Source organism: Phycomyces blakesleeanus (genome assembly GCF_001638985.1).
Source record: "Phycomyces blakesleeanus NRRL 1555(-) unplaced genomic scaffold PHYBLscaffold_3, whole genome shotgun sequence".
NCBI classification, from domain to species: domain Eukaryota; kingdom Fungi; phylum Mucoromycota; class Mucoromycetes; order Mucorales; family Phycomycetaceae; genus Phycomyces; species Phycomyces blakesleeanus.
In genome coordinates, this window is record NW_017265136.1 from 2,948,090 (window position 1) to 2,972,208 (window position 24,119).

Genomic DNA, 24,119 nt, shown 5'->3' on the forward strand with positions numbered 1-24,119 from the left:
AAAAAAACAAGGTATTCTTATTATTCACAATGTCAAAAAATCTCAATAACAATTCAGTTAACAATGCTTTTGGTAAAGAACCTTCTGTGCGAAGGTTGATTAAAACCAGGCAGTCTTCAATTTTCTTATATTAATTTTATTTTCGGTTTTTATAAAAATCAAAAAAAAGGCCACCAAGAAATACCAATGATATAAGAATGATAATGTTGCAACACTTACAGAGAACAGTAAGCAATCAAAGACCACTAGCATCAAAGAGAGCTTGGTTGGATCTTGAAGGTAGTTCATCAGGTAGAACTCGTAACATTCATGATGTGTATGAGAAACTTGATATCATGAATGTCTTAAATACTGTTTTGAAGAACACATCTTCTGAGAAAGCTGAAGCCACTGCTAGTAATGCAGTTGAGCAAGACATGTTGCCTGAACGTCAACCAATATTGAATTTAAGTAATCATAATATGTTTTTATGTAGATAGAATTTAATATACATTTATATTATAGCAATTGTTACGTGATTATTTGACTGAAGAGAAATTGTATGATCAATACAATATCAATGAAAATAAAAACAGGGAGGGAAACAGATCTGTTCTGAAGTCTGTGACTGATTACCTTTGCCGTCAAGAAGAGGGAAAAAAGATGGACTTGCCAACTTTTCGAACTAAGATTGTGCAGCATATTGGCAACAGAAAGTTGCAAGAAAAAAAAACAGGAGAAAAGAAGCAGGAAGAGAATCGATGGGCCTGTCTTTGTCAATGATGTGTAAAGGTAAAAAACACATGCCCACAATATACTAGATGTGATATTAAATTAAAAATATTATATATTTATATATAGTTATATAAAAGAAAACAATCTGCCTTGAAAGCCAATCAGGCACACTTTGTGAACAGCTTTAGGGAGAATGTTGACAGTATTCTCTATGCTGGTTACATGTCAGACCTTGAGAGTGATGATGAAAGAGAAGAAGAGAAACAGGATTCGTCTTCAGAAAAGAGTTTTTTTTGGAGATTCCGCCCAAGCTGGAGAAGCAAAGGGGTATAGTACAAAAAACTATTTTTTTGGATGATGTATAATAATACTTACATTGGCATATAGGGAGATAGATTTGTTGATGAACTTGATGTGGATTATGAGGCAGCTCATGATAAGAAAAATAATACCTGTTCATTTAAGCATAAATTTAAAGAAATAAGAGATAAGCAGCTTAGCAAGACCAAGGCAAACAAGCTGCCATCATGGTCAAAGAAACAATAAGACAATAAATCAAATATTTTCTAATAAATTGATAAAAGAGTGCAAAGTGATATTTTATTAATATTATTTAAGCTTATATTTTTTGAGATAAAGAGATTACTAAATGTTTAAATTCACTAGTTATAGTAAATCTATACTTAGCAATTGCAATTGATGAATATAAATAATGTACCAGAATAATACATTCATAGTTAAATACAGAAGAATGTTCATTTCAGAGCTCAATACCTTTATTTAATATTGGCTGGTAACTCCCCAAAGAATAACTAGAGTACCACTCAACAAATGCAAAAGTATGGGTAATGACAGTTTTGTCAATGGTTATCAAATGTTGAAATAAATACAGTATATAATCAGAAAATGCTGTGTTGTGGTGGTTGAAGTTGAAGAAGCTTTTAAGAGGAAGAATTGAAGATTTAAGATTAGGAACGAAGATTCGTGAGAACTTGTGTAGGTTTTGTTTATTGAGAAAGGATTTTATATCAAAGTTTGACCAGGTTCCTACACTAAACTACTACTGATATTTATATTATTTTGTATTGGGAAAATTATATGACTGGGGTCAGGTAATCGATCCTATCTGAGCCATAATCAGAGCAACGTGATCTTGGGATAATTAATGTATGATTAATTATATAAATGTGTGTAGTCCCAATGAAGTATTAACATCGAAAGTAAATGTGTTTATGAGTTATAATTATGCTTATAATAATCCACTGATGTATCCCATATTATGGTGATATCATCATATGAAATATAATCACTATCATGCATGCTAAACCTGTGTGTTAAATAATAAAGTAATTGGTAGACATCTTTGACTGGAATAGCTGAGGCCTTATATTATTTCCTTCAGACTTATTCTCAATTACAGCAGTAGTCAATACTCATTTACAACACGCTGCTTTATTTTCACTGTTATTCTCAAGATAATAGGCGCGGAAATAATATTCAGAAGAGTATTTTTGTCCAAGAAGAGATATTCATTTCATTTTCTCAATTCGGTTATTAACAAAAATCTGGTTAGATTCCCAGTTTGAATAATGGCCAAAAAGATTGTGACTGTCATACGCATGCCTGTAAAACTCCAGTAAACATTCATAATGTCCCTTGCACATTGTAATCCTTTGATTGAGTTTAATTGGAAACACTGAAGGGGGCAACGGCTCACAACCCAAAACAGAATGACGAGAGTTTAACGAATATTCAATAAAGTCAGACAGAGAAAAGATACTAGCAGTAGAAGATGGATGCAATGCTGCTAATTGATCTTGACTATTTGAAATGCGATGCAGAAAGTCAATTGCGAACTGGGGAAGATGGTTGACAAAAGATTGTATGAAGCTGCCAATATATGTTCTCTCCAAAAATCTCTTCATCATCGTTGATTCGAAGCCACCTTTTTGATTTGTTTTGATATTCTTCAACAAACCATTGTATCTCTCGAAACTGAATAACCAGAAAGCATAAATTGGTTCAAATTCATGAGCACACTTGCCAAGATAAAGATGTAGATGCATATTTAATGTCATAGCCGATTTTCTATAAAGTGTCTGAAATCTTGTACAAAACAATTGGAGTTTACTGTGGGCTTCATCTATTTCTTTGTCAGTGATCAAAGGTTTTGTAAGTAAGTGGCATGCATTAACAAACAAAATCCAGTTGTTGAGATTCTTGGCAGGGAGAACATGCTTCAAAACAAATGGAGAGTATATGATGCACCATGACTTTCACTCGTCAGCTTTTATGAACAAAAAACCATCAGCAATCTTCTTTGTTATACATGCATAACCACAAGGTACAACAATATCATTGGCAAGCTCTTGCATAGTTAACTGATTCTTTTCATTGATATAGTTACACTCGCATCATATCTGAATCATTTGCTTTGCAGTTCCAAGATAAAGGTTATGCATTGGGTCTATAACTGTACAGTGGACTAGGTCAAAGTAAAATAACAGATGAAGCTTTGACCACTGAGTGCCATTTTCTTTTTCTAGATGTGTTTGCTCAGTATTGTTCAATGCATTTATTCAGCTGACAACATGTTTCAGATTCATTATCTTTGTGTCTCACCTAATTGCTATACTTGACTTCAGAGTAGTCAAGCTTGCTGGTCTTCTTTATAGTCGTGAATTGTTGTTGACATTTGTGAAAGGCGCATGTACTCATGTGGCCAGTAAATCCAGAGGTTTTGCGAGCAGCAGAGATATCCCAGGCAACACACATCAATGCAGCACAAACAACAATCTTTCTATTCTGTGAGTCTATCATTTCTACACCAATATACATCTGCAACAATTCGTCAACGAGTGGCTTCAAGTAATGATTCATACTGTCAGTGCTTGCTTTCTTTGGCCCAGACATCATACCAACAAGAATGACATTTTCAGACTTAAGGCGTTCACTCCGTGAGAGATTGTTGATAGAGAGATATATTGCATTACTGGAATGTATTTGTCTTTCAAATGGCTGAAACCAATCGATATTCAGAGTCAACATTAAAGATTGGCTATCATCAACAAACTGTCTGCCATTGATGTCTTTAATATCACTCCAAACTGCACCATCGAAAATGTCAAGTTTGATGTTTTCAATTATTTGACAATTTCTCCACAAATTGATCTTGGACACAAAATCTGGCTTGGAGAATTTTTGTTGCAAGGCATACTTCAGAGAGTTGAATGGATATATCATTGCTGAAAGAGAACAGTTTCCAGTTGACACTTTAAAGAGATTGTTATTGCAAATGGCGGATTTAGAGAATTTTTTAAATGTACAGACTCTTTGACTTGTTTTCTGAGAATAAATCAAATGACATTGTGAGTATGCAATGTATACTATTATTCCATCTGTTGCCATGTTAAATTCTGTTTTATGCTTCAAACTATTGATCGTCAATGGAAGGGTACCAGACATATCACAGAGAGGCAGTAGAGTATTGCAAAACTTAATGAGAATCAATATACCGCTTTCCATCAAAAAGATCAAGTGAAATATGATAATGAATACTGCAACAAAGTGGATATACAAGGGTATGTTATCAAAAGACAAAGGACAAACTATGAAGACAAAGGTTAAGTTAGTTTAAATTAATATATTGATTAATTGTCTATACCGTATTAATTCATACCTGATTCTACTATCGAGGTTCTACTGGTCTCATCAAAGTTTTCTTCTTGTTCAAAATCAAAACTGGTATTGCCTTCTTCAATCCCATCGCCATCAACCACAAATGCTCCTGTAATTGTATCTTTGGCAGTAAAGATGGACTCTTCTTGGGACAAAGGTAAGTCAACTAGAAAGGAATAATTGTTGTAAAGATATAGAAATAAAAATATAATTACAATTATAATCATATAAAAAATAAAAAATAAAAAATATATATATCAGTTTCAGTTATTATTTTGTTCATTTATTTTATTTTATTTTCTTACCTTCTTGATCAAATTCAATGTTTTGTTTTTTATTTTTGTCTTCATATTCGTCTTCGCCTTTGTTCTTGTAATCATAATCATTGTCATTGTCACTGTCAATACTATCTACTTCCATGTTGTCAAAATGTTCTTCAGGAACATCTATTTTATGAATTAATTTATATTAATTTTACATGTATAGCTCGAGTTATTCTTGTTATTTACCCATTGCATTGTCTTTGGCAACAGGCACTACATGTTTCTCATAGTGTTGTTGTGCATTTTGTCTTTTCTGTTTCTTTCCACAGCTATCCAACTTTGTACAGTCTGGACATTTGCAGATAACATAACTGTCTTTCTTTTGATTATTGGACATGTCGATTGTTTTAAATTATAAAAAAAATTATATAGATTTTAAGAAATCTTGATCAAGGTCTTTATATACCAAAAAAAAATTATAAATAGATAAAATACTGCTCCAATCCATGACTATAGTATGCCAAGTAATTCTTTGATACATCTACCGCACATATCATTATAATTATAATCATATATCATTAAGTCATTAACCAAGTCAAATACTGCGTATATTACTAAAAGTGTACGCAATTTGTTTTAAAAGTCTTTTTTTAGAATTATAATATTTGATATGACGATAATTCGACCATGACAAAAAATAATCCAAAAATGGAACATTCGCCTCTCACAACATGTGAAATAAAAAAATCTAATATTTTAGTTCCATATATCAAATGGAAAAATCATGCAAAAATATTGCCTCAGTAAAAATGAAATCACAACCTTTTGTCTCGTTCCCTTGAAATATATTGATTAAATATTTGTTCTTATATTCACATTTATAATATATAAAAAATATTCAAATGATTTATTTTGAAATAGAAAAAGTGAAATCTTAAGAATATATATAATTTTTATTAAATATTATATTAACTTTTGTATAAGTGTTTTTTCAGTGTAATTTAGAATTATATCAAAGAAGTGTATAATATAAAAAAAAACTCAATTTTGTAATTTTATAGCCAAAAAAATAATGGTAGTGTGATTTTACAGCTAAAAAAAAGCAATCTGAAATCACAACAGAAAAAAATAGAAATTATTTGAAAAAATTAAAAATCGAAAATTGTAGTAAAATTTTTGCAGGTTTTCAGGAACTAAAATAGTGGTCTTTTGCAGTGATGGGTGACCATGATTTCAAAGAAGTACAATGTAAACAAATATTTTACCAAAGGAAAAATAAAAAAATATTATATATAAAAGGAACAGATAATAGAAACGAGATTTTCTTGTGCACAGAAAAATCTTCTCTTACCACTGAGGGCACTTCACCACATTAACAAACCGTTGACATCAGCCTCTCATAACCGGAATGACACATCATGACAAATCACCAGACAAATCAAATGAGCACACTGACCCTCTGGTGCTGGACATCACGACATTGATGCATACGGCCTTTATATTTATTATGCATATTAATAGTATATCGTCCGCATTGGTCTAGTGGTTATGATCCGTCGCTTTCACCGTCGTGACCGGGGTTCGATTCCCCGATGCGGAATTGTTTTGCCGAATACTCATAATCTATTGTCGTTCCCGATCTGGGTTGGTCTGTCGGACATTATTTTGATGAATCCGTAAAATCTGAAGATAGTTAACCGCAGTATAATGACTATTTCTTTAATTAAATATAAATAATAACTACTGCAGATAATGTGCAGTATTAGTTTAGAAAACTATATAAGACAATTCAATTCATATCAATAAAAAGTATCTTTTATCCTCTCTTTGATTTTACGTATACTCCTTGATCCCCAGTGGGTTTGACCTTTTGACTTTGTTATAGTAAAAGGAAGACTAACCCAGATCGGGAACGACAATTGGTAGCTGAAGCTATTTTTCCTCCTAAAGACCTTTGATGAATTTTGGTGAAAGACACCAAGAAAATTTTGACAAAAAGACACTTAGCCAGTTCGAGATTGAAGAACGAGTCCAGGACTTGTTACCCAAAGAACTAGTAAACTACTACAAGAAGAACCGGCGTGTACCACATATACCTGACACAGGAGAAATGACCCTGAATACCCTTGTGTGAAGGTTCATGGTTACATGTGGATATTTAGAGCAATTTTTCATCTCAGCATGTTTTTTGGTGTACATGTTCATAAAGTCATGTTGTAATTTTCTATTGGCTCGGATATAATAACCATCCAAGTTATTCTATTATTATTATTATTATTATTATAAAGTTTGAACAAATAAAGTAAATGTAACACTTGTTTCTCTTTTATCTTAACATTTATAACAAAATAAACACCATGTCCTCTACTTCTGAACTTTATAATAAGAAGTGCTATTGCACAAAATGCAGCGATAATCAACAAGGCTACAGCTTTGTTTCTACACAAACCCTCCAGCGTCACAATAAAAGAGCAAGATATGAAGACATGAAAAGAAGTGAAAGAAGTATGTTTTGTTTTTCATTTTCATTTTCATTTTGGTTATTTTATATAATGTTTTATTTCAATAGATATATCTGTTCAAAGAAATCTCATGGATATTGATTTTGAAAGTAAGAAACGTTAATTGTGATAAAAAGAGAAGTAAACTAAAAATTGAATTCTATATGTAGCTACATCAAACCAACAAACCGGACCCATAGAAGCAATGGACGGTCAGACCAACTCGCCTGTTTGGGAAGGAGCCCCAATTTCTGACGATGAGGTTGCTTTTAGCAATGAGTCGAATGGCGAAAGCAGTGATGGTGATGAAAATGACAATGACGAAGAAAGCAATGGCGGTGAAGAAAGTGAAGACAATGAAGAGAATATTGTTGAGATTGAAGTCGAAGAATTCGATACTGAAGGTCAGTCCGTGTTAATTAACTAATAAAAAAAGACCCAAAAAAAATTCAAGGAAAAGAACCAAAAAAGAAAAATCTGAAAAAAGGGGGGGTGTTAATTTTTTTTGTTTTTTTTACAATAGATCCTTTTGCCACCCCAAATATGCCTGAAAATCCGGTACACAGGTTCATTGCTACTTTTGTGGTAATGTTTGCTTCCCGCTATGTGGTCAATAAGGGCGCTGTTGTCTTGATCGAATTCATCAACAAGCTCTTGTCGATTTACGAGCAGGATTTCCAATTGCCCGTGAGTCTTTCTGGTCTCCAAAGCATGACAGGATTCTCAGCCATGACAAAAGGGATTAAGAGATTTGTCGTTTGTCAGGATTGCCACAAGGTGTATGAGGAAAGTGTACCTGCTCCTTTGAGTTGTGATTTCGTAAAGCTTGGTGCACATACTGCCTGTAATTGCAAATTAATGGTCCAATCATTGTCTGGTGGTTTGGTCGCAAAGAAGTCTTATGTATATCAGTCTCTCACACGTGCTCTTAAAATTCTTTTCCTCCGTCCCGATTTCGAGCAAAAGATCATGCATTGGAACCAAGAATTCAAGATCACTGATACATTGTGTGATGTTTACGATGGTGAAGCCTGGACTGATTTGAAGGACAATGACAATGAAATTTTTGTTGAGCATCCTTGTTCATTGATGCTGACATTAAACATCGACTGGTTCCAGCCTTTCAATGGTACTAGCTATTCCTGCGGTGCTATCTACCTGGTGATTAACAACCTGCCTAGAAGTGAGTGGTTTAAAGCAGAAAATACAATCCTTGTTGGCCTCATGCCCGGACCAAAAGAGCCAAAATCAGAAGAGATCAATCATTATCTCAAGCCATTAGTCGACGAAATGATACAGCTCTATCTTGGAATACAGATACCCACCTACCAGCAAACAGACGGTGCAACAGTTCGTGCAGCCTTATTGATGGTTGCATGCGATATACCTGCTGCCAGAAAGACTAGTGGGTTCACCGCGCACAACAGCACATGTGCCTGTTACAAATGCGACAATCAATTTTCTCGTCTACCAGGCACTTCTTCTGTCGATTTCCGTGGATTTGATTGTGACCAGTGGCGCCATCGAAGTGATAGAGCAAACCGTGTGCATGCTGAGGAGTGGAATAGTGCGAGTACACCCTCAGAAAGGCAGCAGCTGGAGGTCGAATATGGTGTTCGATGGTCGCAGTTGTATCGCCTTGGATACTTTGATCTAGTACGTGGAACGATCATTGATCCCATGCATAATCTTTTTCTGGGAACACCAAAGAGAATGATTGAAACATGGACAAAAATGAAAAAAATGAAAAACAATGATCTGCTTGCAATGCAGACAGTTGCAGCAACGATGATATTGCCCAGCGACTATACCAAGCTGAAAACGAAGATAGGAAAGGGCTTTTCCCACATGAAAGCAGATGAGTGGAAGTCTTGGGTATTGGTGTACTCTCCCGTGCTTCTAAAACCAGTTCTTCCGTCCAATATGTTCAATGGCTGGATGCACTATATAAAAGCATGCCGTATACTTGTAAAGCCGTCAATCAGTTTCATTGAAATAGACCAAGCACACAGATATCTACAAGAATTCTGTCAATCTTGTGAAGATACATATGAACCAAAAGTCCTCACCTGCAACATGCACCTGCACCTCCATCTTCATGACACAATTCGTGATTTTGGACCCGTGTATGGCTATTGGTTCTTTGGTTTTGAGAGATACAATGGTTTGTTAAAGAATAACAAGACAAACAGAAAAGACGGGTTTGAAACAACCTATATGACAAAATTCACTGCAGACGCATACAAAGCTGATTACGTACGAAATACGTTATCATGTCCAAGCCTCATTCCATTCCTTCCTCTTTTCGAAAAACTTACCTCTACGACCACACCTATAACGACCTATGCCACTTATGCTCCAACCAACCAACAACCTTTCCGACTGCAACAATTTGTAGACTCATCCTTAAGTCGAGCAGCACCTATCAAAGGCAATGAACCACTCCCCCCATCCACCTTTCCTTTACAGTCCTTAAAAGAATCAACAATGAGTGATATTGATTATCCTCAATTGTTAGATTATTATAAAATCGCCTATGCCATGCCCAATCTCATTTCTTACCACGATGCCAGATTGTCACAATATTTTGTAAATAACCGAATCACAAAATTGAAATCAATTGATCTCCTTGGCCAAACATATATTGGGAACAACAGTTCTGGTAAGCGCGGGTCACTCGTTCAAGCTTTCTTCCGTAGCAGCAATGGCCGAACTTCAAGCCTATATACCGGACAAATTCAGTATCTTTTTATACATTCATTTACTCTGCCTCCTCATCCAAACCACCGAGCATCAACATTACATCAAGACCAGCATGTTTTTGCATACATCCGATGGTATAATTTGACAAATGACAATGAACACAGAGATGAAGGTATTGCAATCTGCTTGCCAGAATTCTCTGCTGATAATTATCACAGCATCTTGCCTGTACATCGCATACACTTAGAGGTCGCAACTGCTGTAGATGTAACTGATATGAACGAAGAAAGAATGCTGGTCATTCCTATGCCAAAAAAATACTATGCCTGAAGCCTTTATGAATAATTATGCACTATGATTTTTTATGAGAATAATTAAATAAAAACAAAGAACAAGTAATGCCTCTTTATGCATTTTTTTGGTTATTTAAAGTATAGGACGTTATGAATGAAGAAAAAAAGAACAAAAAATATAAACTTTATTTAGGGCCCGTTTCTAAGAGCCCACTGAGGAAACTGTGACGCAATTGCATCAGGGACTGGTCCTTCAACGGTTTCGCCAAAAGCACGTGACAGCAATTGATGGCTATTTAAGCCTAAATCAGCTACCACTTTGTTGTCAACAAGTGTGATGAAGTGGTTGTACTATATTAAAGACATTAATATTTTATTCAGTATAATACAATATAATATATTAACTAAATTAAATATTTCAACTTTCAAAAAACTAAGTACCTCATCACTTCTCCAACCTGGACGACGAAGACGAAGCCCACTATAAGAAACATGAGGCGAAGTGCCATCGTCTGACTCACCAACAGACATAGCCTCTTCTATAATGAGACCAGAGCAATCTCTTTTCATCTCGTCATCAATAGCAGTCTTGTTAGACTGGTACGCTGTTTTGCGACGTTTCAAGTGCTGTTGAAAATATTAAATTAGTATTCTTTTTTTGCTTTAAATTAATGACTTAGATAAGAATTATTCAAATAATAAATAAATAAAGTATAACTTACCTCCTTTTCGCGGCTACTCCTTCTGTTGCGAGCATTGTCTGACTTCTTTTTAGCCTGAGACTTATTAGCTGCACGCTTTCTGCTAGTGAAGTTCGTGTAGACAAAGTCACGAACATCACTTTTTCTCAGTCCTGCTCCTACGAAATTTCTTTCCAAGTAGGCAACGAGGTTTTCTGTCAGCTCAGTGTTTGGCGACTGGTTGAAGTTGACAGCCGTGTTCCACCTTGGCTTGCCATTGTTGGCTTGAATTTCAGCCAAATGTTTTGACTTGAACTTAGGGTCCCACAAATGCTCCCGAAGAAGTCTCTATTGAATCTTGGTAAGTTATTAAAGATATAACTTACTATATGTATGATACATACTTAGGCTTTTGTTTTGTTGACTGATTTTGCATCAGAAGCCATGGTGGGAGAACCAGCTACATTCATTTCCATGCTCACAGGAGCAACAGCATGCACTAAAGCCATCGGCTGACTCTGCAAAACAGCAGACACAGGAGTGTTCGAAGTTTTTGCTTTGATATCAGCAACGTCTTTCATGACAGTGGTCATGTCACGACGCAAGATGGCAAGAGAGTTTGTCATCTCTCTCTCAGCAGGAGTGCGTCGAGTGGGATAGCTTTCATTTTGGTTAGACATATTCTATTAATTTAAAAAATATAAGTTCAAATATGTATTAACTGTTAATGCTTTTATATTCTTTGAATAAATTTCTATTATACACTACAATTATATTTATTATCAAACATACCAAAATAAAAGACAGAAAAAGATGGGAAGATAGAGAGAGAAAGTGTGAGTATAAGTAAGAATAATTGTAAGAGTGCGTGAGCAAGGGTGAGTAAGATTGTAGCAAAAACATATATTTATATTTCCAAAAAAAAGGATGTCTAGTCTTGATTGATCTTGGTTAAAAGAATATATCTAAAGTAACTTCTTGTACACACACTGTGTAAATTGATACAAAGATTGCTTTTAGATACTACACCATTATATCTATTATGCTTTTTGGATATTTTTTTTGAGTTTCATTTTTTTTAATTGCCTATTTTGTTTTTTTTGTATTTTATTTACTTATTTTTTTTATTTTTCCATATTTTTCCATATTTTTCCTTATCGACCATTTTCTTTTCTTTTCTTTCTCTTTCTGATTTTTGTTATAACTGTGAATTTTACTGGTAAGATACATTCTTCTTAAAAATACTTCTGTACAGACAACAACAAGATTAACACATTCTGTTGTCATAGATACATATATACTCTCTTAGTGTTTTACTATATTCGCAAACTTTTTTGGTAACATATCTTCTTTTTTTTTAAAGCAATTCTTTTCTTCAAATGTAACTAAATAATAATTATTATTTCAGTTGTCATAGATACTAGCGTGTTTTTTCCTTCTGATGTATTCTCTTTGCAATGGCCATCCAGATTATTCCAGGTTAGTAACTATACTTTATGTCATCATCCTATAAAATTATTCTGACTTTTCTCCTTCTTTTTTATAGACAATATCGCCAAAAATATTCCCTACAATTAAACAAGACCATCAACATGGTAATATTTTATTTTTTATTTACTTTTAATATTTATCTGACAGAATATAATTTTTATTACAGATGAATGTTCATCTGCCAAACACGCAATGAATCAAGAACCTCTATCTCTTGGCGTCGTCATTGACATGGTAAGACTTCTTCTTTTATTCTCTTAATATGTATGATAGTATTATTTATACTGTATATTAATATATGTTTTTTACTAAAGGTTATATCAACTCTTCACAAGTACTATCTAGGTCTACAAATAAATTGACTTTCTTCAGGTACGTTCATTACATATTCTGTCACCCAATTCACTCAAACTAACTTCTCTATATTATTTTCATTGTTAAAGAAATTATACTTGACGCCATGCCTCGAACTCTCAAAGTTTTATTTTTATCTTCTTCAGTCATTATATTGTATGTATCCTCAAATTAATATATCACTCACAACATGTAAATATTTAAATACACATCTAACTTCTCTTCTATTATGTTAAATAGTATCTGTGCCAAAGATAACTACTGAATATGAGGGTTTACAAACATTATATATAAAGCACTGCTTGATTTGAGTCATATGAAGGATACCGGTGAAGACGGCCCGAGGCATATAATATTATTCCAATACTATCAACCTAGAATCATTCTATTTTTTCTAATAAATACAAAAATAAACTATAATTCAAACCAATAATAATTGAATATCAAGTAATTGGGGGAGCAGATAATCTATGACCTCATAATAAAGAGTGTTAATGATTGGCTTATAAGCAATAAAATGTCCATGGTTCTAACTATTCACCCAGGGATAGTTCAACAATACACATGCAACGTAGTCCCTGATTATTAACCTTTAACATGGAAACAGATTGTATTACAGCAAAAAAACAAAGTTTGAAATAAAGTTTTCTTGGTACTCTATTATATACAAAGATATAAAATTACTATTGACCCCAACTTCACTAGTGCTATCGAACTTTACACTTGTAGATAGCAGGTCTGTGCACATGTAACCAGATCAGCTTTGGTACCAGTGGAAATAGGCAAAACCCCACTGTAAAATGCGGAATATTCACAATAGTATGCCTGAATTTCCCGGTGTGTATTTATTGTTATTTTTCCAGTGTATGTGTCACCCCGGATCAAACACCTTACCACAAAAGTCTCGAATATTCCTGGGCAATCAGTTGAAACCACTGGAGGGCATAGCATCAAAATTAACCAGAAAGTCACACTTACACTTTCTCTTAATGGTTATACTGATAGTGTTGATGCTTTTATCTTCCCCACTAAATTCGATTTGATTCTCGGTCGCACATGGTTACAGACTGCTAAACCTGTTCCTGACTGGCATCGAGATAACTGGTCTTTATATCGTGATGGCCAAGAGTTTGTCCTGCATCCCATGGCAACTGCCCCATGAAACCTCAACTTAATTATCTCATTTCTGCAAAGCAAGTCCAGAAACTCTCTCGGAGGGAGGAGGCAGAGTGTTTTTTGCTGCACATCAAGACCGAGAAAGAAGTAACCAATGATGAACAATGGATGAAACTAGTGAAAGAGTTTGACGATGTGTTCCAAGACGGTTTGCCAGGGTTACCACCGAGTCGAGATATACAACATGTAATAAACACTGAAGATGCACACCCTGTAAACAAACCGCCTTTTAAGATGAGCCCCCGAGAACTTGACGAACTCAAAAAGCAACTCAAAGAACTCCTTGACTTTGGTCTCATTCGCCCTAGCTCATCTCCATGGGGTGCTCCTATATTATTTGTAAAGAAAAAGAATGGCGAAATGCGCATGTGTGTAGACTATCGTGCTCTCAACAAAGTCACAATCTGCAATAACCATCCTTTACCAAGAATTGACAAATGCCTAGAACGATTGCGTGGAGCCAACCATTTCACCAGCCTAGATCTCAAGAGTGGCTACCATCAAGTACGCATTCAAGATTCAGATGTGCCAAAAACAGCGTTTAACACCCGCTATGGTCAATACGAGTTCCTGGTCCTTCCTTTTGGTCTTACCAACGCCCCACCAACTTTCCAACATTTGATGAACAAAGTTCTGGGAGAATGTTTAGACAACTTCGCATTGGTCTATTTGGACGATATTCTCATATTTAGTAAAACCTCAGCAGAACACGAAGAACATGTACGTCATGTCTTGAACCATCTCCGCAAAGCCAAGCTGATTGCCAACTTTAAAAAATGTGAATTTAACAAAAAGGAACTGATATTTCTTGGTTTCAATGTGTCTGCTTAAGGTATCCTCCCGTCTCCAGATAAAGTCAAGACCATACAAGAATGGGTTCCACCCTCTAATGTTCAAGAAGTGCGCCAATTTATTGGTTTGGCACAGCATTATCGCTGTTTTATCCCAGGTTTCGCTGGAATCGCTGCTCCATTAACTGATCTTACTAAAGGAACAGGACCTAAACGACAACCAATTGTATGGACTGACACTTGCTAAGACAGCTTCGACATCCTTAAGGAAAAACTCAGCACTGCACCTGTACTACTTGCACCAGATATGGACAAACCTTTCCGAATTGAGACAGATGCTTCCGATTTTGGTGTCCGTGCTATATTGATGCAAGAAGATAAAGAAGGAGTCTGGAAACCACTGGCATTTGAATCCAAGAAACTTTCCAGTGCTGAACGTTCCTACCCAGCCCAAGAACGTGAACTTTTAGGAATACTGCATGCACTACATACCTGGCACTGTATGATTGAAGGGAAACCATTTACTGTTTTTACTGACCACCTGCCCCTCAAGTACTTCTGTAGCCAAGTTAAACCAACTCCTCGATTAATAAGATGGATTTCCAAATTCGAGTTGTACGACTCTGTTGTGAATGAGTATTGATTACTGCTGAATCTGAGAGTAAGACTGAAGGATAAAATAATATCCTCAGCCATTCCAGTCAAACGGATCTCCCTTTATGATATTATCTAATACACAGATCATCATACACATAATTGATTATTTATTATTATCACCATGACATGGGATATACAAATACATATACATTATATATATGGCATCATTATATTTCATCTACATATTTGTTTTATTATACAAATACTTAATTGAGAGACTACAACTACAACTATTTAATATTATGAAACATTATCCAAGTATCTGGGTCGGAATACTAAAATATTACCAATAGCATAAATGCTCTTCTTTACCAAAACTCTTGGACTGATTTGACTGGAGAAGTATCATATCAATTGGTCTTTCCAGATCTTTCCAGAAAAATAATACTCCTGGAAGATGACTCATCATGATAAAGATTACTTAAGCACACACTGAATTACAAATTAGAAAAACATATAAATATCAGTAGATAGTTCCGTGTAAAAAGAGAATCGAATTTTATCATTCTTTACTTTTCTTTTGAAATAAACAACCTACGCAAGTTCTCACGAATTCTTTCGTCTATATTATATTTTGCTTTATTTTCTCCCCACAACAGACCCCATTATTCAATACAAACCTGGAAAAGACAACGGTGTCCCGGATGTACTTTCTCAAATGGACAGTCCCAAATTTGATGCATCTACAATTGAGTCTATGGAGCCAGAGTATCTGTACACCATGCCCAAATCACAGACTTCAGATTGGCCCAAATACTATGCTTGCATGGAAGATGAGTAGCCGGACGACATAAAAGAGTTGCTACACAGACAAAGCAAGAAATTTGTGGTTCATGATCAGAAGGTTTTCCGCTTGGTTAAGATTGGTGACACATTTCAAGAAATCTGTTTTGCTCTGTTTACCAAGCGTGCCGATCTGGTAAACAATTTCCACAATGGGTTTGGACATGCTGGTGAGACAACAGTTTATGACTTGATGAAGAAACGTTGGTGGTGGCCAGGAATGCGAACACAGATCCAAGAATGGCTTGCAAAATGCTCCCAGTGTCAATTAGCGTCCAATGCCGAGTGAAATATCCACCATGCACCCATGGAACCCCTAGATATTCTCCCTCCATTTTCCCACTGGCATCTAGATTTCATTGGAGAGCTCCCAACAACTGTAAATGGTAACTGATGGATTCTCCTTGCAGTAGATTACGCCACCAATTGGCCAATAGCACGTGCTGTACCTGCTGCTACTGGTGAAGCAATAGCCAATTTTCTGTATGAAGAAATTGTAATGCGTTTTGGCTGTCCCAACGAGATCCTCACTGACCGCGGCGCCAATTTCATGTCACACATCCTCAGCTTTTACATTAAAAAGATTAAATTACACCACAAGTTAACATCAGCATTTCACCCTCGAACCAACAGAAAATGTGAACGTTTAAATGATATTTTAAAACAGATGCTACGAAAATATGTACATGGCACTATTCATCGCTGGGACAAATATTTGGAAACTGCACTCTGGGCCTGCCGAATTAGGAAACACCGAACAACTGGTTTCAGTCTGTTCTTCCTGACCTATGGCTGTGAACCTCGTATTCCGGGTGATCCTCTACGCCCATTCATGGATACCGCTATTTCTGATGATCCTTCTCTTGTCTCTGATGGTGCTATCCCTTTTCTCCGCAATCTGCAACAAGCCCGCATTAATGCTGATGCTCGAGTAGCTACCAATAGCCAACAAGACAAGGAACGATGGGATTCTATTATGAAACCACACCAATTTGCAATCAGTGAACATTTATTGCTACAACATGAAAACAAATTTGGCTTAGAATATAACTGGATGGGACCATACATAGTTATAGACAAGAATGCAGATAAAAATATATACAAGCTCACAACTATGGAAGGTGTCCCTTATACTTCCTGGGTTCACGCCAATCGTTTAAAAATTGCAAAATCCAATGATTTTGACCATATCTGGTATCACCCAACCCCTGCCCGTGCCCAAATGCGCCGCGATTTAGCCTTGGACTCTTCTTCTGCCCTACCGTTTTCCCTTGTGGATTCTTCTGGGGTTGATCGAGGACTATCAACAGTTTTGGGAGGGGGTGATGTCGGACATTATTTTAATGAATCCGTAAAATCTGAAGATACTGGTTTTATCCATTCAATTGGCGCCCATTTCCATCTAATTAGCATCCATTTCCATCTAATTAGAACCCATTGACATCTGATTGGCTTCCATAGAAATTGAATTTGCGTCCATTGCCAACTGAATTTGCTCCCCCCTTTTACTATTGGCGGAAGGGTACATGGCGCTCAATTTTTTATCCTTACGCCTTACAATTTTTTTTATATAACCATAGTATTTTTTTTTGTAAACGTCGTACTTTTTTTTGTAAACGTCGTACTTTTTTTTTGTAAACATCGTATTTTTTTTGTAAACGTCAAATTTTTTTTATATAACTATAGTATTTTTTGTTGTAAACGTCGTATTTTTTTTATATAACTGCCATATTTTTTTATATAAGTGCCAAACGCCTAATGTAATAGCACTTCAATATATGTAGATCTTTCTACAAAGATATGTCATAGAAAATATCCATAGAGAGAACTAACAGAATATGCAAACTTTTCTTCAAATTACTTTGTTAAAGTTAAATACCTTACTGCAGTTATAAGATAATAAAGCAAGTATCTCATTATAATAATTATGTTAAAATTGAAAATGAAATGATATTATTTGTATTCTTTCTTTATTGCAGAGTAAGTTTCGAATAAAAGATTCATTTTTTCGTCACTTGTAGCCTCCTTGTTGTTTTTAATGAAAAAAACAACTGGAGACTTTCTCCACTTCAAAATATAGCCACCAGCAGTTGTTTGTTTCATATTTACTATCTTGCTGGCTTTTTCAATAGTTAATCCCCTTATGAAGTAGAGATAAAGAAGCTTTTTTATATCTTTATCCGTAGGCTTTTGATATTGCCCTCTACTTTTTTTGGGGGTTTTGTCTGTTGTTGACGGGGCAGAACTTTTTGGATCTTCTGGCATTTCAGGCTCTTCAAGCTCTTCCATGATTTTTTCAAAGGCACTGTTATATTCTTCAAGTTTTTTGTGTAACATTTTAGGGTTTTCTGATAATAAAAGGTGAAAAAATAAAGAAATAGGAAGATATGTTAAAGTGACATATTTTATATAAATATAGTTATATCTAGCACATAGCAGTTATATTTAAATAGTAATTACTTAAGATGCAAGATAAAAATCAGAACACAAGTTGAAGCAGCAAGAATAGATGTAAAGAAGATTGAGTTATTGTTAAATAGTATTAGTCATTATATTTTCAGCTTTTTATATCAAAAAATAATATTCTAAGGTCCACTAAATAAAGTAGTACAAATTGAACGCAAGGAGATAAAAAATAAATAGGATAATATATTACCCGCAGCCATAAATTTATTATAAACATTCTTTTTTAAAAGAGATATCATAATTATCTCTCTTTCCATTTGGTGTTTATATACCAAAACTATTTATTTCTCTTCTTAAATCAGCAATAAATCTCATTCTCATGCTCACTTCAACAACTAAATATTACTCTGACAATGAAAACACTGCCTAAAGCTCTACACCTCATGGATTTTTTTATTATTTCCAGATCACATTATGTTTATGTATGTAAATAAAGCCTATATCTCGGAGTCATTGATATTAATCTCTAAATAATCTATAGTATTTTGAACAAAAGCTATAAATCTGAAAAGAAAACGTGACGATTCAACCCTCCACCTACAAAGAAACTACAAGATCAAACATCTACCTGTACGATAGGAACCAGTCTACACATATTCATAATGATTTTAAGTGCATTTCACCGACTATACTTTTTCGAAATCCAACAGTAGAATTCACTCTACCGACCACACAAAAACTTGCCAATTTTTATCTCAAATATCTAGTAATCTGATTGACTACCACAGCAATTGTATTTCTTATGAACCTGGTCCTACACAAGCATCTAATACCATTACAAAAAAGAATCCAAAAATGCTATATTTATTCAGTACCTGCTCCAACCATTTTACAATGTCAGAATCCTGATCTTCTTAATATCAAACTCAGCAACTCTTTGTAATCTGCAATCGAAACAAGTAAATGTCCAACAATCTGTTAAACAACTGAAAGCGGTCCAAGAATTATGCTTTGCCCACAATACTACCCGATCTCAATTTTGGAAACTCTCATGATACAAAATATCAAATAAAAACCAAATATTACACACACAAAAACAGTAACAAAAAATAGCACAAGCTCATGACAAAAAAAAAGAAATAAAAAAAGAGATGAAAAAAAAAGAGATGAAAAAATAAAAAAAATAAAAAAAAAGAAATAAAAAAATAAAAAAAATAAAAAAAAAGAAATAAAAAAAAAAATAAAAAATTAAAATAAAAAAAAAGAAATAAAAAAAAAGAAAAAAAAAGAAATAAAAAAAAAGAAATAAAAAAAAGAAATAAAAAAAAATAGAAATAAAAAAAAGAAAAAAAAGAGAAATAAAAAAAAAAAAATGTAATAGCAATTTTAAAAATAATTCTCCAAATAGTATAACTAGCATTTTTATTCATAAATTTTTATAAAATACATAACCATTTTTTCGCAAATAATTTCTGAAAAACTGAAAAACTGAAAAACTGAAAGTCTCAATAACTGAAAAAATGAAAGTCTCAATAACTGAAAAACTGAAAATCTTAATAACTGAAAATTAAATGATATCTAACCGCAGAAATTTCTGAAAAACTGAAAATCTCAATAACTGAATTTCGAGCTTTTCCTTGGCTCTATACAAAAAAAAACTTTCTTTTTTTTATTTTTTTTTTGGTTGGGCAAACCCATGAGGAGAAATCCCACCCCTTCCTTCGAGACAGAGGAAAGGACACCATAAAGGCTCTGGTAGCACTGTAAATCGGCTAATAAAATAAATGTTCTTAAAAGTGTGAAGAAGCTTAATGTGTAAACATTCATTATTCTTCAACACGTTCTTTATCCAAATATATTAAGACAACAGGACAAGACTATACCTTGGTAGAAACGTTTAAGTTATTAAAATATATTTTTTTTGGTATATATACCCCAGTGTCTTAATAAAAGTTTCTCAGTTATCTTTCTTCCTCGATTTTAACACCCTTTTTATTTTCAAAAAAAAAATGCCTACTTCCAACAACTAACTCAAATTTGTTATGGACAAGCACTGTGAAATGGTCAGTCACAGTGGTTCTGCAGACCAAAACCAGTTTTCTCGAATTGCTTTCGACCCCTTGTGCGATTTCAACCAAGAGATTGTCAACGAAATGCATGGAGAAGTTGTACTCCGATCTGTGACAGATGTCTTTGTCAACCATGCCGATATGGAATGGACCCGTACCTCGGCCGGAAACCCAGCAGTCACAAACCTCCTCAGTCTCAAAAGTTTCCTGCCAACCGAAGTCAACGAGGCCACAACCAAGACAATTGTTGCACAGAAGCCGAAGACGAATCTGCCGGAGAAGGTCGATCCTGATTCTGTTCCCACTGCAGAAAGCATAGGTCGAGGTTCGTACCAAAAGTACAACCAAAACCAGGTGAACAAGCTCTTCTCCTTGGTTTTCTCGGAAAACCAGACTGCTGCTGCCGCTGCCAGGGAAATGAGGATCAATGTCCGGACTGCCCAGAACTATGTCAGGCTGGCCAGAGAGAAGATCCAGGCCGATTTTGATGCTGCCACAGTGGAGACTGATGAGTTTAATGGGCTGGAGACGATGGAGGTTGAGGAGGTTTCTGCGCCTAAAGAACGAAAACATGGCAACCAAAAGTTGTTCCAGGCGCACTCTGCTTTTTTTTTTAAGTTTTTCGAAAATAAACCAGATGCTACCTTGGAACAAGCAAGGATAGCTGTCATGGAAGAGTTCTCTGGGCTGCAGATTACCAAATCAGCAATCCAGAAGCACTTGGTGAAGAAGTGTGCCCTGACATTGAAGAAGTTGGAGAAGCTGCCTGAGAAGAGAGACGATGTCAACACAATTGAGATGAGACGAGACCGCATTTTGGAGTGGCAACAACTTGCGGATTTCAACTATCTGTCGAACTGTGTGTTCATCAATGAAGCAGGCTTCAACATGCACATCAAAAGAACTTTTGGCCATTCCGTCAGTGGCACCCCGGCTAAGACAACTGTCCCAACGCAGAGAGGTGTGTCCATCACCATCCTTGGTGCCATGTGCGAGAGAGGGATTGTCAGCCTCTCGTTGAAAAAACCCACTGCAGTCGCAACCAAGAAGAAGAGAAAGTTGGACATCTACACCAACGTTGAGGTGAACGGCCGAATTGGCACCAGAACCCAGCACTATCTCGACTTTCTTAGTCATACAATGGACGTTCTGGACAGCCAGGGTATGCAAGGACGTTATCTCATCATGGATAACGCTCCTATCCATAAGGCCGATGAGGTGAAAGACTTTATTTCTTCCCGTGGGTACAAGTGTGCATATCTTCCTGTGTATTCACATTTCCTGAATCCAATTGAGGAAATGTGGTCCAAGATCAAGTTTGGTGTCCGCAGAGAAGAGATTACAGAGTCAGACAGGCTCATCTTAAGGATTACAGAATCAGCTAAGACTGTCACCCTTTCGGACTGTTTGGGTTGGATTAACCATGCCATTTCATTCTTTCCTCGCTGTTTGAACAGAGAGCGAAAGCTTTAAGTATGTCTTTTATGTCTATTTAAGCTCTTTACACTCTATGTCTTTTTTTATTTTATTTTTATTTTTTATTACTTTATGTCCCTCTTTTTCTTATTTTTTTTTTACTACTTTATATCCCTCTTTTTCTTATTTTTTTTTTACTACTTTATGTCCCTCTTTTTCTTATTTTTTTTACCACTTTATGTCCCTCTTTTTTTTATTTATTTTACTGCTTTATGCTTTTCTTTTTTTATTACTTTATACAGGATTTCCACTCCAAAAGTTATATTTTTTTTCTCAAACTATATATTTTGCAAAATCAAAACTTTCATTTTGTGCTCCGACTATATATGAAAAAAATAAATTTATTTCTTGGCTATTTGTACATTGGGGGAAGAAGCTAATGCTATGATCAACCCAGCCTTGGCAGTTTTCCATAGCGATATGGCGGGAGCACTCAGCAATATACTCCAAGAATTGACCACATACCAACCCGGGCTTTCTCTTGACCAGTGTTTTGAGTTTGGAGAAGCACTCTTCAATCGGGTTTAGGAAAGGAGAGTATGGGGGGAGAAAGTGTAGGTGGTGTCGTGAATTAGCAAACAATTCAGTGACAAGATGGGATCCATGGATCGAGGCATTATCCATAATGAAGTTGTGAGGGGCAGCATTACTGTGGTCGAGCGAATCCATAATTGTCTTTACAAATTCAACGAAAATTGGTCCTGTCGTGCCACCAGGGGTCAACTTCGCCTGCACACTCTCAACACCTTGGTAAGAAATACCGGCAAGAATTGAGATGTTTAGTCCCCTTTTCAACTTCGTCTTCACAATGCTGGTCTCGCCTTCTTGGACCACCCTTGTCCTCTGATCAGGTTTGCATTAAAGCCTGCTTCGTCCACAAAAATGCAATTGGTTTTATACAATAAACCATTCGTGTGCATACTGTCTACGTATACTTTTCTCAGCTCAATAGTCTTCGGGTCGTTTCTTTTTTCCTCAACCGGCTTGGTTCTCTTCAATGTGAACCCGATGTTGTTGATAATGTGCTTATGTAAGCCACTGATGCTCAAGTTCTGCTCTTGAAGCTCTGGAAATTTTCTAAACAGTTCCTCTCTCATTTAACCAAGAGTCAAGGTGCAGCATTCGTCCAAGAGGTCTTGAATGAACTTCGAATGCTCATTGGTTATCTTAAGACTTTCCGCGCGTGAGCCGCCTCGCTTCTTGGGCTCTACAGTAGCATCCCTCTCGAACTTGGTGATGATGTTGTTAATCGACACCCATGAGACACCAAATGCCCTGGCTGCTTCGGCTCGGGTCATGGACTCTTCTATATAACATTTCTTTACAATCATGTTCTTGATGTGAATCGGAAGAACCTTTTGTGGTCCATTTCTCTTTCTTCTCTTAACGATAGCGATTTGATTGGGGTTCATGTTGGAGGATTTGAGTATAGAAAAAGATAATAGATAAAGACAGTTCTCAAAACCATATTACAAACTTAGCATTATATACTTTTCTTATAACAATATATTGACATTGCATGTTTTCTTATATTGTTTTTAATAAACAGTGTAGACATTCTTTAAATACTTTATCGCACATATTAGCATTCTTCATACTCTTTATTAATTTGCTTTAAATTTCTTTCTATCCACATTAATTAATTTATTTTTTTCATATATAGTCGGAGCACAAAATGAAAGTTTTGATTTTGCAAAATATATAGTTTGAAAAAAAAAAAATAACTTTTGGAGTGGAAATTCTGTATTTCATTATATCTTACTTCTTATTATGTGTTCTATTTCTCTATCAACTAATTATGCCTAATAAAAATATCCATGTTTTATGCCAAAAAAATTCGACGTTTACAAAAAAAATACAACGTTTACAAAAAAAAAGTACGACGTTTACAAAAAAAAATACTACGGTTATATAAAAAAAATACTATGGTTATATAAAAAAAATTCGACGTTTACAAAAAAAAATACAACGTTTACAAAAAAAAAGTACGACGTTTACAAAAAAAAATACTACGGTTATATAAAAAAAATTGTAAGGCGCAAGGATAAAAAAATTGAGTGCCATGTACCCTTCCGCCAATAGTA

General features: G+C 35.1%; 13 protein-coding genes and 1 non-coding gene across 14 annotated transcripts; 8 read left to right on the forward strand and 6 right to left on the reverse strand.

The window, feature by feature from the left end:
• Window positions 1-29: 29 nt before the first annotated feature.
• PHYBLDRAFT_141075 (hypothetical protein) lies at window positions 30-1,260 on the forward strand (the record flags this gene model as incomplete). Its single annotated transcript, XM_018430521.1, has 5 exons — window positions 30-94; window positions 170-450; window positions 533-754; window positions 872-1,041; window positions 1,102-1,260. 5 exons carry the CDS (start codon window positions 30-32, stop codon window positions 1,258-1,260), a joined length of 897 nt encoding a protein of 298 aa, XP_018297058.1.
• A 983-nt stretch (window positions 1,261-2,243) lies between these two features.
• PHYBLDRAFT_141076 (hypothetical protein) lies at window positions 2,244-3,089 on the reverse strand (the record flags this gene model as incomplete). Its single annotated transcript, XM_018430522.1, has 2 exons — window positions 2,244-2,951; window positions 3,063-3,089. The coding sequence occupies 2 exons, from the start codon at window positions 3,087-3,089 to the stop codon at window positions 2,244-2,246; spliced, it is 735 nt and encodes a 244-aa protein (XP_018297059.1).
• A 39-nt stretch (window positions 3,090-3,128) lies between these two features.
• On the reverse strand, window positions 3,129-3,293 carry PHYBLDRAFT_107213 (hypothetical protein; the record flags this gene model as incomplete). The annotated part of the gene is made up of 1 exon (XM_018427986.1): window positions 3,129-3,293. A coding segment is annotated over one exon (165 nt), but the record flags the coding sequence as incomplete, so codon positions are not given.
• Window positions 3,294-3,385: 92 nt separating this feature from the next.
• Window positions 3,386-4,097, reverse strand: PHYBLDRAFT_157699 (hypothetical protein; the record flags this gene model as incomplete). Its single annotated transcript, XM_018433663.1, has 1 exon — window positions 3,386-4,097. A coding segment is annotated over exon 1 (235 nt), but the record flags the coding sequence as incomplete, so codon positions are not given.
• Window positions 4,098-6,063: 1,966 nt separating this feature from the next.
• PHYBLDRAFT_141078 (hypothetical protein) lies at window positions 6,064-6,789 on the forward strand (the record flags this gene model as incomplete). The annotated part of the gene is made up of 3 exons (XM_018430523.1): window positions 6,064-6,117; window positions 6,177-6,307; window positions 6,606-6,789. 3 exons carry the CDS (start codon window positions 6,064-6,066, stop codon window positions 6,787-6,789), a joined length of 369 nt encoding a protein of 122 aa, XP_018297062.1.
• PHYBLDRAFT_t56 lies at window positions 6,184-6,255 on the forward strand. The gene has a single exon. It is a non-coding gene; the product is annotated as a tRNA-Glu (tRNA).
• Window positions 6,790-7,012: 223 nt separating the features above from the next.
• PHYBLDRAFT_62937 (hypothetical protein) lies at window positions 7,013-7,583 on the forward strand (the record flags this gene model as incomplete). The annotated part of the gene is made up of 3 exons (XM_018441044.1): window positions 7,013-7,160; window positions 7,225-7,266; window positions 7,327-7,583. 3 exons carry the CDS (start codon window positions 7,013-7,015, stop codon window positions 7,581-7,583), a joined length of 447 nt encoding a protein of 148 aa, XP_018297063.1.
• A 1,724-nt stretch (window positions 7,584-9,307) lies between these two features.
• Window positions 9,308-10,278, reverse strand: PHYBLDRAFT_157700 (hypothetical protein). The gene is made up of 4 exons (XM_018433664.1): window positions 10,086-10,278; window positions 9,719-9,877; window positions 9,475-9,627; window positions 9,308-9,404 (listed from the first exon to the last, which is right to left on the reverse strand). Exons 1-2 carry the CDS (start codon window positions 10,159-10,161, stop codon window positions 9,759-9,761), a joined length of 195 nt encoding a protein of 64 aa, XP_018297064.1. The 5' UTR covers window positions 10,162-10,278; the 3' UTR covers window positions 9,308-9,404; window positions 9,475-9,627; window positions 9,719-9,758.
• A 63-nt stretch (window positions 10,279-10,341) lies between these two features.
• PHYBLDRAFT_74131 (hypothetical protein) lies at window positions 10,342-11,165 on the reverse strand (the record flags this gene model as incomplete). The annotated part of the gene is made up of 3 exons (XM_018442986.1): window positions 10,342-10,503; window positions 10,594-10,779; window positions 10,875-11,165. Coding segments are annotated over 3 exons (639 nt in total), but the record flags the coding sequence as incomplete, so codon positions are not given.
• Window positions 11,166-12,273: 1,108 nt separating this feature from the next.
• Window positions 12,274-12,988, forward strand: PHYBLDRAFT_164112 (hypothetical protein; the record flags this gene model as incomplete). The annotated part of the gene is made up of 5 exons (XM_018434939.1): window positions 12,274-12,311; window positions 12,379-12,427; window positions 12,471-12,557; window positions 12,767-12,833; window positions 12,918-12,988. 5 exons carry the CDS (start codon window positions 12,274-12,276, stop codon window positions 12,986-12,988), a joined length of 312 nt encoding a protein of 103 aa, XP_018297066.1.
• Window positions 12,989-13,477: 489 nt separating this feature from the next.
• Window positions 13,478-13,839, forward strand: PHYBLDRAFT_74084 (hypothetical protein; the record flags this gene model as incomplete). Its single annotated transcript, XM_018442978.1, has 2 exons — window positions 13,478-13,514; window positions 13,541-13,839. The coding sequence occupies 2 exons, from the start codon at window positions 13,478-13,480 to the stop codon at window positions 13,837-13,839; spliced, it is 336 nt and encodes a 111-aa protein (XP_018297067.1).
• A 3,077-nt stretch (window positions 13,840-16,916) lies between these two features.
• PHYBLDRAFT_164114 (hypothetical protein) lies at window positions 16,917-17,525 on the forward strand (the record flags this gene model as incomplete). The annotated part of the gene is made up of 1 exon (XM_018434940.1): window positions 16,917-17,525. The coding sequence occupies one exon, from the start codon at window positions 16,917-16,919 to the stop codon at window positions 17,523-17,525; it is 609 nt and encodes a 202-aa protein (XP_018297068.1).
• A 3,007-nt stretch (window positions 17,526-20,532) lies between these two features.
• Window positions 20,533-22,809, forward strand: PHYBLDRAFT_62206 (hypothetical protein; the record flags this gene model as incomplete). Its single annotated transcript, XM_018440932.1, has 2 exons — window positions 20,533-21,642; window positions 22,630-22,809. The coding sequence occupies 2 exons, from the start codon at window positions 20,533-20,535 to the stop codon at window positions 22,807-22,809; spliced, it is 1,290 nt and encodes a 429-aa protein (XP_018297069.1).
• Window positions 22,810-23,132: 323 nt separating this feature from the next.
• Window positions 23,133-23,447, reverse strand: PHYBLDRAFT_62205 (Homeodomain-like DNA binding domain-containing transcription factor; the record flags this gene model as incomplete). The annotated part of the gene is made up of 1 exon (XM_018440931.1): window positions 23,133-23,447. One exon carries the CDS (start codon window positions 23,445-23,447, stop codon window positions 23,133-23,135), a length of 315 nt encoding a protein of 104 aa, XP_018297070.1.
• Between the last annotated feature and the right edge of the window lie 672 nt (window positions 23,448-24,119).